Source organism: Brassica napus, chromosome C7, assembly GCF_020379485.1.
Source record: "Brassica napus cultivar Da-Ae chromosome C7, Da-Ae, whole genome shotgun sequence".
Lineage (NCBI taxonomy): Eukaryota > Viridiplantae > Streptophyta > Magnoliopsida > Brassicales > Brassicaceae > Brassica > Brassica napus.
Genome location: NC_063450.1, coordinates 2,520,604 through 2,532,938, shown reverse-complemented (window position 1 = coordinate 2,532,938; position 12,335 = coordinate 2,520,604). Strand labels below are relative to the sequence as shown.

General features: G+C 37.2%; 1 protein-coding gene across 1 annotated transcript; it reads right to left on the bottom strand.

Moving 5' to 3' along the window:
• Positions 1-6,753: 6,753 nt before the first annotated feature.
• LOC106376419 (probable RNA-dependent RNA polymerase 5) lies at positions 6,754-11,486 on the bottom strand. Its single transcript, XM_048763885.1, is given in 19 exon segments — positions 6,754-7,127; positions 7,218-7,372; positions 7,473-7,777; positions 7,856-8,064; positions 8,144-8,369; positions 8,474-8,696; positions 8,777-8,925; positions 9,006-9,112; positions 9,192-9,263; positions 9,385-9,546; positions 9,654-9,741; positions 9,821-10,037; positions 10,124-10,218; positions 10,366-10,455; positions 10,561-10,678; positions 10,756-10,888; positions 10,890-10,987; positions 10,990-11,062; positions 11,397-11,486. Coding segments are annotated over 19 exon segments (2,829 nt in total). The 3' UTR covers positions 6,754-6,908.
• Positions 11,487-12,335: the final 849 nt, after the last annotated feature.

The following is a 12,335-nucleotide window of genomic DNA, read 5'->3' as shown; positions in this document are numbered from 1 at the left end:
CTCTATAATTTACTCTAAAATATAAAAATGGTATTACTGAATTTGTTTGATGTTTTAATTTAATAAATTAATAAATTAATAAATCAGTTTATTTTATTTTTAGGATTGTTTTTGTATATGTTGTGTGATACTTATTTTCTAATTAAAAACTCGTTTTTACACATTTCCAGTTAATATTTGTATTTTATAATCATAGTGCATAGGTAAATTTCTATCAATTTTCTACTTAGCGCTAGAGAAAACACTGGTACCTATAATTTAAACCCAACCCAACCCGAATTAAAAATTAGATGAAAATAATTTGAAAGTTAAATAAGGTCAATCGAATCAATGACAACATCATACACTTCCTTATGTAATAATTTAATATTTTATTATAACTTATCTGATGCTTAATATTTTTCTTAATTCATTATTTCTTAATGATATATTTTCATAACAACATTTTAATTAAAAATGAAGTAGACAAATATTACATAGTAAAAACAAAAAAATATATTAAGATGGAGATGAAACTTGGTTTTTGACAAAAATGCATATAAAAATCACTTCGGTGACAATAATAATAATAATCTAACTTTTATGACCAAGCATGAAAATATATATCAAACATGAGTTTATTTTTCGTATGATCAATCATGTGTATGATTTTCGTATGACCAAACACATATAAATGGCAATCTTAATTTTGATTTTTGTTAATTAAATAGTTTTAACATCATACTTGTCATCAAATTCCTTTTTTAATTATTATTAAATAATTTTAAACTTTTATTTTGTTTGGATTTTTTTTTTAAAAAGGCTTCTTTTTCAGTTACCATTAAATATATATATCAAATACTCTTTTACATTTTTTGTTTAGGATTTTAGGGAAGGAAAATTACGGGAATTTTTCAGGTTAACCATTTTCTTGCTACCATTATTCATGTTTACCACCATTAAATAGACATTTTCAAAAATACATTTTTCATTAAGTGGAAAAAAACTCTTGTACCCTTGTTATTTGTATATATAATAAATAATAATGTAAAGAAAAAAATAATTAAAAATAACTTGTTTTATGTTTTCGAATTGTACTTTTTCAAATTTGAACCTTTTTATAATTTTTTTTTGAATTTGTTTTTGGAATTTTTTTTTCTCGATTTTGTTTTTTCAAATTTTCTTTTTTCAAATTTCTTTTTGAAAATCGAAAACTAAAACTGTTTTTACCATATTTTACTTATAGAATTAAAAACTTAAATATTCTAAACCCTATTTTACTTATAGAATTAAAAACTTAACTATCCTAAACCATATTTTACTTATAGAATTAAAAAATTAAATATACTATATTTAATAGATTATATTTCCAAATTAAAAATTTTGTTTTATACCTACTTATGTAAAATTTATAGTACACAATATAATGGAAAATTGCCACAAATACCACATTCGTAATACCACTTTTCATGTTTAAACTAATCAATTTTACCCTCACTTTTAATGAAGGGTAAAAGATCTTTGTACCCCTAGGGTTAACTAATCTAGATTTAGGGTTTAGAAGTGAGGGGTGGGGTAGGGTTTTTGGAATATGAAATTTAGGATTTCAATAAATATATAAATAAATACTTAAGAAATATAAAAAAAATAAAAAAATAGTTTCAAACATATTTTCGATTTTCAAAAAGAAATTTTGAAAAAACAAATTCGAAAAAAGTTTCATAAAAAAATTTATAAAAAATTCAATTTTGAAAAAGTATAATTCGAAAACATAACAAAAAAAATATTTTTTTTATATTTTTTATATTTTTTAATTATGATTTATTATATATATAGACAACTAGGGTATAAGAGTCTTTTGCCACTTAATGAAGAATCTATTTTTGAAAATGTCTCTTTATTGGTGGTAAAGATGCAAAGTGGTACTATGAAATTGGTAAGCATAAAATTTTCCCATAATTAATATAGGGGAAACTTCATGTTTACCACTTTCATGATACCACTTTTCATCTTTACCACCACTAAAATGACATTTTCAAAAATATATTCTCCGTTAAGTAGCAAAAAACTTTTATACACTTGTTCTCTGTATATATAACAAATCATTATTTAAATAAATAAATAATAAAATAAAAATATTTTTTTTATGTTTTTGAATTATAATTTTTCAAATTCGAACTTTTTATAAATTTTTTATAAATTTTTTATATTTTTTAAATTATTTATTTATATATTTATTAGAATCCTGAATTTCACATTCCAAAAGTTAGGGTAAAAGTTGTTAATGTAAACATGAAAAGTGGTACCATGAATGTAGTATTTGCGGCAATTTCCCATTAATAAACCCTCTGCTTCTCCTAGAGTTTTTCAAGCAATTTACAATTTCACAACTGTAAATGTTAACATAGCACATGACTTTGTGTTCTTCAGATTATGTATACATGTCACTCTGCGTTTTTTTATAATTCTGCTTAACTAACTAGGTTTAATGCTGTCACGGAAACAAGAGAACCACATCACATCTTGGTTAGTTTACTCACCTAACACGCTTACTTGAAGCAACAAAGGCTTATCATTAACTTAAGTAAAATTTTACAGGAGGTAAACAATGCTCTTTCAATGTCAAGGCTTGTGGGTAGAGTTCCTCCAGCGCCAAGTTTACTACCCCTTGGCCACTGGTTCCCTCACTGTGATTCGAAACATGATAAGGAAACACAAGAAACTCGAAGAAAGACCTGAATATCAGTCACTTCTGATATATTTTCCTTTATAAATATCTGATCTCATCATCCTCAACCAAAGTTGTTGGGATTGATGACTATACGTCAGAAGACTACGTCAAAACATTTGACAGGGATTTGGCTATAATTGGTGACCATGTTGAAGGAAAAAAATTATGGTAAATTCTTTATTCTTCAAAATATATATCAGTTATGTTTAAATTTTAGTCAAATTATTGAAAGGTGAGTCCCACTTTTTTCCTCTGAATTCTTCAGGGAGGAATGAATTTATAAAGAAAAAATTTCCTCTGCAATTTTGACGAGAAATAAAATGAACAGAAATTCATATTTTTTATTTTTTCAATTCCTCAAATGAAATTCTATTTTTCATTTTGTTCATTTTTTCAAAATTTTAATGGTTACCAATTGAAACGTTAGTATTTGGTGATGGAAATCAAATAAGATCGCATAACTTAAACCAAGACAAAGACGTCATATTAGGAAAATGAAATATCACTTTTATGGAGTTATGGAAGTTGATAGGCTCTTGGAAATATTACTTTTATGGAGCTATGAAAGTTGCAAGTATTTTAGAATATTTCCTAATAGGTTTATGGAAAATGGTGAATGTCCTAATTCAACTAGGTTAATGTAATAGACTCCTACTATATAACGAGAGCTCGTGTGTTTCATTATCTCTTGCCCAAAAAGATTCTCTGTGGCCGGTCCTTTGCGACCAAGCAAGCCGGTTTGTGGCTTGTGATAAAGAGAGAGGTGCTATGTCTTTATAATTTAAATTATAGTGAATTGCCTCATTGTCATGCCCCAATGACTAGCCTGGACCCTGGATAAACAATAATGGTGTTTATCTTTCTATGTTTATTATGTGTTCTTCTTCTGATCTCTATTATTTTTCAAACTTACGTCGGCGAGTATAGCAGGTCAAAATGTTCTTGCCATTGTGGTTTCAACAAAAGTCATTAGTATGCATTAAACTGCTAAAGAAATGCATTAAAGACTTCAGCCGGCTCAACTACTCGGGTATTGAGAGGAAAACGGTAGAAGCCCATGAGAAGCTTACCCAGGCGCAAGCAGCTATGCTTTCTGCTCCCTCAACGTCAAACGCATCTGCTGAGTTCCAAGCACTAAAGGAATGGGAAGAACTGTCCGCTGCGGAAACGGGGTTATTTTTTCAGAGATCACGGATTAATTGACTAGCTTTTGGTGATGGAAACTCCAGGCTGTTTCACAGATACGCGGCGACTAGGCAAGCCATTAACCATATCCACTTTTTGTATACTGATACTGGCCAGCGTACTGACTCTCAGGAGGGTATTCAGCAGCTTTGCGTTGATTACTTCTTCAGCCTTCTGGGGAGTGAAACATCTCAGCCAATGTTTGTTCAAAGCGACCTTGACCTCCTCTTCAATTTCAAATGCTCTGAGGAGCAGACAGCAGAATTCGAAAAAAAGTTTACTCCAGCAGATATAAAAGATGCTTTATTTTCCCTGCCTAGAAACAAAACTGGCGGGCCAGACGGATACTCCTCAGAATTCTTCATATCTACGTGGGAGATAATTGGACCGGAGGTGACTGAAGCCATTTTAGAATTCTTCGAATCTGGCTGCCTGCTCAAGCAATGGAACTCGGCCTCTCTTGCCCTCATCCCCAAGATCCCAAACGCGTCTCACCCCTCAGAATTCAGGCCTATCTCGTGCTTAAATACAGTCTACAAGGTAATCTCGAAGCTGCTTGCCTCGCGTCTCAAAGAAATATTGCCCCTGATGGTTTCCAAGTCGCAATCAGCTTTTCTTCCTGGGCGGCTTTTGGCGGAAAATGTGTTGCTTGCCACTGATCTGGTTCATGCTATAATACTCAGAACATCTCCTCGCGTGGAATGCTAAAAGTTGATCTGAGAAAAGCGTTCGATTGTGTGAGATGGGACTTCATTCTGGCGTCTCTGCGGGCACTGGCGATCCCTGAAAGTTACATCAGATTGGTCTCGGAATGTCTCTCCACTGCATCGTTCTCTGTCTCTATAAACGGTGCCTTAGGTGGTTTCTTCAATAGCTCTAAAGGAATTAGGCAGGGAGATCCTATGTCACCTTATCTCTTCGTCCTCGCTATGGAATGCCTCTCAAGGCTTCTTGCTTCTAGATTTGAAACAGGCATTATAGGTTACCACCCGAGAACAGAGAATGTGGCGATCTCCCACCTCATGTTTGCGGATGATGTTATGATCTTCTTTGACGGCAGTAGTAATAGTCTTCATGGCATAGCTGAATGTTTGGATGACTTTGCCTCCTGGTCGGGATTGTCTATGAACGCCACTAAAACGGAACTCTTCACTGCGGGTCTGGACCAAACTGAATCCTCAGCTCTAATGGGGTATGGATTCCCATCTGGCTCCTTTCCCATTCGATATCTTGGACTCCCGCTGATGTCCCGCAAACTTAAAATTTCTGAATATGCTCCGCTGATGACCAAGATCACTAAGTGTTTCCAAGTGTGGTCCGTTAAACTCCTCTCTTTTGCGGGTAGATTGCAGCTCTTGAAGACTGTTATATTTGGTATCATCAACTTCTGGTTTTCGGCGTTTATGCTTCCTAAGGGGTGTATTAAGAACATTGAATCACTTTGTTGTCGATTCTTGTGGTCTGGTAACGTTGATAAGAGAGGCATCGCCAAGGTAGCATGGACCACTGTATGTTTACCTAAGCAAGAAGGTGGATTGGGGCTTCGAAATCTCGCGGTCTGGAACCAAACCCTATGCCTAAAATTCATTTGGATACTGCTCTCTAAGTCCCCTTCGCTCTGGGCTGATTGGCACCGCAGCATCCACCTATCTACTCAGTCTTTTTGGGCCATCGAACCTGTTCAAGCCGACTCCTGGGCATGGAAGAGATTGCTTAAGCTCAGAACCCTAGCTATTAGATTCTGCAAATCTGTACTTGGAAATGGTCGAACAACCGGTTTCTGGTTTGACAATTGGACGCCATTGGGTCAACTGATCACTTACTTGGGGCCTCTCGGTCCAAGGGCTCTAAGAATCAGAAAGGAGGCGGTGGTAGCGGATGTTGCTAGAGACTCAACATGGTCTCTACCTCACCTCCGATCTCAACAGGAAGTTGATCTACACTCTCATCTCACTACTATAACTCTTCCTCTATCTCATGAGATTGATGACGAATATAAATGGATTGTTGGTGACTCTCTTTCTAATGTTTTCAGCGCCTCTACCACATGGGAAGCCCTGAGGCCAAAGCAGGAGATTCAAGACTGGCATGACGTGGTCTGGTTCAAAGGATCAATACCGAAGCATGCCTTTACAATGTGAACAGCTAACTATGACAGGTTACCAACAAAGGCCCGGCTTACTTCGTGGGGTCTCCCGTTATCACCCCTCTGCTCCTTCTGTTCAAGAGAACCAGAAACGAGGGAGCACTTGTTTCTGTCTTGCGAATACAGTCTCGACGTCTGGAGCTACGTCTTCAGCAGATGCCATCCTCCTACCTCTCCACTCACGGACTGGGCAGAGCTACTCTCTTGGATCCGAGTCCCTAGCTCTAAGAGACTATCTCTGCTTAGGAAATTAGCAACTCAAACAGTGGTGTTTCAGCTGTGGAAGCAGCGGAATAACTTAATCCATAACCAGATCTCTCTCCCGGCGATCGCGGTCTTCAGGTGCATTGACAAAGAGCTGAGAAACGTTATCTCCGCTAGAAGGAAGTATAAGAAATTCAGAGATCTTATGGCTATGTGGCTTCGATAAGTCTTTAGTCTCTAGTTTAAAATGTTGACCCATCTTGTTTTTCTCTTTTTTACCAAGATGGTTCAGAACCAAGATAATACATTTTGTAGAATCTATCTTCATATATGATATTTACAGTTTAGTAAAAAAAAAAGTCATTAGTAAAATAGGGAACGAGGAACATCTAGATTAATTACAAGTTGTAAGATTACTCAACACTGGTGCAGTGGTAGCTAATTATTACAAATATAATACAAGCTTCGTAATACACATGAAAAACTACATTCATTCGAACTTAACAAAAGGCATTACAACACTTCTTGATTAGATTAGAACAAATACAAATAGCCAGTATTACGAATGTTCGAAACTTGTCTCACACGCTTCTTATCTTACATGATCACAACAAAAGGCTTATTTATATTACAAGAACAGAGCAGATAACATGTGCTTTGTGATCAACCCAAAAGCACCTTCTTAAACACACCGAGTGGAGATACTAAGAATTTTTCCTCCGTTTTCTCAAGGTAGAACCTGCACAGGACCGGTCCTGCAACCTTCCACACAAACCCACAGTTTCGAGCGTTGTTCATTTTGACTGCATGATCGTAAACGATGTTGTAAAGTGCCAAGGCTTGCGGATAAAGCTCTTCAAGCCCTGTAGCACCATAGAACTCCTGACACAAGCAGAAACAAATCTATTGGTGGGACCAATAAACAAAACGTACGTGAAACGTGATCTCCATTAAGTTCATTGAAGAGCTTACCTGCTTGTATCTCTGGATAACTTCATTGGCTGATTCATCTCTTTTACCCATCGCCTGTATCATCTCCTTTCTGTACTTTTCATACCACCGTCCACATTTCTCCATATGATGATCAGAGACCGGCGCATCTTCGAAACACGAGAGTTTACTTATCTCTGAATTGTATAAACCACAGTTAAAACAGATATTCATGATGATATAATCATTTGTTTCTGTGTTCTGATCAGTAGTAAGAAGTAAGGTGAGGTCCTTTACCCGCTAATGGTGTGTGTTCCTGTGCTGTGTGTGAATCAACAAAGTCATAGATCATTCCAAGAATAGAAGTAGAGTCGAATTTCTGATCACGCTCCATGTAATGCGGGAAAATGTCAGGCTTCAGCTCGTCCGGGAGATCGACTATAGCACCTTTCTTGGGTGCATCAAGAGCATCATAGCATATATCAATCAGCTTTAACATTTTCTTCTTCATTTCAGCTTTTTCCTCAGCCTTCTCATCTCCTAGTGTGAGGAATTGGTCCATAATAGTTAACCAGTTATCAGCAGCCATCCCTATCACATTGCTGTAAACCCAAGGAAAAGAGATATCCAAGACAAACATATTTTTGAATATTTTGGTATTAAAAAGTAAGTTGGGAGACCTGGCATTAAATCTTGCCTTCAAGAACATATCAAAAAGCTCTTCCTCCAGCTCCGCCGGTGAGAGATGGCTTGGCTTTCTAGCAGAGTTGCCTTTAGTAGGAGGAGTCAAACTCACCCATGGCTCAGTAGGAGGAGTCAAACTCACCCATGGCTCAGTTGGAGGAGTCAAACTCACCCATGGCTCACTTGGTTTGAAGTGTTCAAGTAGCTACAACAGATAGCAAACCAAAGAGAGAGTCAGGTTACAACAATACATATCTTTACATTCTGACGAAGGTGTTATTTACCTCTGGATTTCTGGAGATGAAATACAAATCGCCATCAAAGTCACCACCTGCTATCTCATCACCCAAAGATCTTGGACCTTTCTGAGGGAAGAACACACCATACTTGGAGTTTCCTACATACTCCTCCAAGGCCTCAACATATGTAGCCTTAAGTACATGTATGTCCCCAAAATGTAGTCCAGGATTCCTGTAAACTAGCACATTCCCTGAGATTTGGCCAGACTCGCTACACAAAACCACACCAAAAAAGGTAGTGAGGAAATGAATATCCAACTCACAATGCCCATGTAAAGACTCAAAAGTGAAAGAGCAAGAGATTGGGAATCATACAGGATGACACAGACGTCATCTTCCTTTAACTCTCCGGTGGGATCAACTGTGCCCATGAGATAGTATGATTCACTCACAGGAAGCTTTCCTGCTTTGAGATCCTTCTTCTCTGTTTTTGAAAAAATAGACAGCTGATCCTGCAAGTATGGTTCGTCAAGTGGGATACCAGCCAAAATCATTCGTGCAGCTTCGTGATCATCCATATCTCCATAATGAAGGGCAGCTGCACAAATAAATTGACTTCTTAGAAGGTCCATCATGAATCACATCGTAAGTTTCTAGGGACTTAAGAATGTTAAGGACCTTTAAGAGCAGCACGTTTGTTGGTGAAGATGGTTTTGTACTCTTCCAGCGTGTTGAGCAAAATCTCCAGAAAGAATTCATCAGGGACTCCTCCATAGCTAAGCAGCGCAACCAAGTTTCTTGATAACTTTGTTCTTTTTGGTGGATTACTGGATGATAGAAACAACTAGATGTCACTACGATAACAGTGAGAGAGATATAGAGGACTTCGTATCCAGTAAACACATACCTTGTATTGACAACCTCAATGGCATTAAAAGTGGTAAAAGTTGACAAAGCTGGATCTTTAGAGACTTTGATCATTGAAGGTCGAACCTGAACAGTCTGAGGAGGAAGCTGCCAAATTGGGAACAATATTATGAATGGTTTGTAAACAAACAAAAATGGATTTGTGATGAAAACAAAGCAGACTTACTTTCTTGTTTACGAGAAAAGTTCCCGTAACAGCATAGCCATCATAAAACATCCGAAACTGGATCAGAAGAGGCTGTTTGGAAAAGTAACTGTGGTTCAGTAATGGACAAGTATTTAATGGAGCGTGAACAGAGGTTTGAACTCTAGTATACATACCGGGTTTTGAGCAGGGGTTTGAACTCTAGTATACATACCGGGTTTTGAGCAGGGGTTTGAACATTATCGCTCCTGAGACATTTCCCTTTATATACATTAACTGGACACATCCGAGCAAGGTCCTCAGAGATGTAACCAGTGCCATCTGAATGTATACATGGTTCCCCATTCTTATCCAGAACATCATTATTGTTTTGATCCTGCAATTGGAAGAGGCAAAAAGATCAGAACACGCAGTGAATAAGACTAAATAAAGGCTAATTAGAGAAGACACAGTTCCAGGAGGACAAAGGAGTTGACAAAGTACATGGCAGTGTATATCATCTATTTTCTCGAAGCTAATCCCAGTCATGTCAACTTCAAGCTTCTTGGTCTTTGACAGAATCAATGAAAACCTGAGGCATCAACAAAAGCACCAGTGTGACTCAAAGGAAAAGATCTTTACAAAAGCTCAAAGATAAAAACAGTAGAAACTTTAAAGAAACTGAAGTACATATCATGTAGTCGGGCAAAGATGGCAATGTGTGCACGTGCATAAAATGCATGCGAGCTTCATTAATTGACTTCCCAGAAAAGATGTAGGGAGTTTCCGTATCATTCGCAGAAGTGGGGTCTGTGCGTATAAAGTAGCATTTCAATCCCTTTGTAGAAATGTCTTTCTTCTTAACTTCTTTTCCACCATCTTTGAAGACTGTGCAGTAGCACGTTAGAACAATGAAAAAAATTATTGTATGTGCAATGGCATGAATGATATTCAAGAGAAGGAGAAAGACCCACCAAAAAACTGATAACGACGTAACCCAACCATGATACCATTCCTGGCAATCATTTTGTATGCAGAGAAAGGGTCATTACTACAAGTTGACGAGTGACTGCAGAAACAGAAGAAGCATGTAAGACAATTTTGATACAAAAACAGTACAGAGTATGTCTGTACTATCTAAACAAAAGTCTCTCTTTCTTGTTAACTGCAATATGCAAGATACATGTAGTTCCAAATAGAGCAAACAGAGACATACCAATCTACGGTCTGTTGGGGAACAAGAATCCTTTCCCAAACGGCAGCTTCAAATGCAACCATAGACAAATCCTTCCATCCCAGATCTTTCCTGTTTTAACATTATCACCAAAAAAGGCAATGTTTTTACCATAACCAATCCCTTAAATTAGATTGAACTGATGATGACAAAAAGTAGAAAACTTTGGAAACATACCCAGGAATGTAGGTAAGCAAGAGAAAGACCTTGTTGAACTCAAGTTCACTCAAAGCTAGTAAGAGCTGAGGAGGAGGAATGTGAAGAGAAGGAGCTTCAGGATCAACAGATATCTCTTCTGCAATCAACAACAATCACAGTCAAGTAAAAGCCCACAAAATATACAATAGAAAGACTCTGCTTTTAGAGACTGACCTTGAGAAACTCTGCTTGGAGAGGAACTAGGAAGAGACTTAGCCGGAGAGCTAGTAACAGTAACGGCGCTGAAGTGGTCGAGGTTGGACATCCCCGGAGAATTAAAAGCTTTCCTGAGCAAATCGAAAGCTAAACTCTTCTGGAATCGAAGAAAGTCTCTGCCTTGACTCCTCGCTTATGGGAGGACATTTGTGTTTGCCGTCTATCTTCTCCAAAACGGTTTCGAGGCGATCAGTGACCTCTGCGAAGTAGAAGCAGTTATCACTCTCTCTCTCTCTCTCTCTCTCTCGCAACACACACCAGTGAACTGGAGAATAGTTTATGCAGAGAGTTATAAAGAAAAACAAAAAGAGTCTACAGTGGTGATGATGTGACTCGTTGATTTGACGTCACGAGAAGCAGAAAGATTGCATCTTTTATTCTCTGTTATTAGATTTGATTTTGTACATCTCTCTACGCAACACACGTCAATTGACAACTATACCATATCTTATGATACATAATTACCATAATGCCACATTTTTCCCTCTCTCCGTGCAGATTAGTTGATATCTGAGTCTCAAGTTTTATCTTCTTCAGAGTATACTTATCAACCGTATATAGCTTTGAGACCAAACATGTGCTTCGTGTATACGTTTGACCTCTTTCTCCAACTGAAACTCTTCTGCTGCCTTCTCACTCGCCATAGTCTCTAGTTGCGTTTGCTTATAGTACTGCATCACACACCCCATGGCCAGGAGGAGCTATCAGACAACGTCCCAATATGACTTTGATCTAAGAATCAGTGCGTTTTAGCGATCACATACCAGTAAATCCGTTAGTTCACGGTAGCGTTTCTCCAGTTCCGTATGCTCCTACAAGGTCCAGGGGATTAATCATGTTATAGGCTCATTTGTACTAAAAGTACCACATCACGAGCAGAAAACAAATAAATCAATCAATTGTAAGCAGTTTTGCCTAGCAAACATCGAGTGAATTCGTTATGTTCACAAGACTGATATATTCTGTTTTTGGCACATTATATGTATGTCTTACTAATAGTTTTCAAGGTTTTATCGAGTTTTTTTAGTCCTTTTGAGTCATTACAGGTCTGGAGTTGCATTGTATGGGAGATGAACCAGTTGGAGGAAAAGAGGAGAAAAAGAGCGTGATTTGGAGTCTTTCGCGCAGAACAGTCGAGCGGAGCAGCCCGAGTGCATGTTCCAGCGGCAGAGATTTTTAAGGAAGTTTCCAAATATTTCGGGATTTGCCCTAGTTTTCCTATTTTTCCCTCCAGCCGCCTGTGGCTCCTATATATACTCTCCTTTTATTTACTTTATGACCTATCTTAGTTTTTACGCAAGAAAGACCTAGAGAGCTTTGAGATTAGGCGATTGCTACTTGTAAGAGAGAATGTCTCATCTATCTCCTAGAGAAGATTATCCTGAACCCTCTGATTTCTATTATCTATTATATGCAGTATTATTCAGAAATCATGCTTTTCTGTTCTTGTGTTATGTCTGAGTAGTCACCGAGTTAGTTTAGGGTTCTAGAGTTTTGGATTCGTGAGCTGAAGCATAAATAAGTCATCTTAATATTGT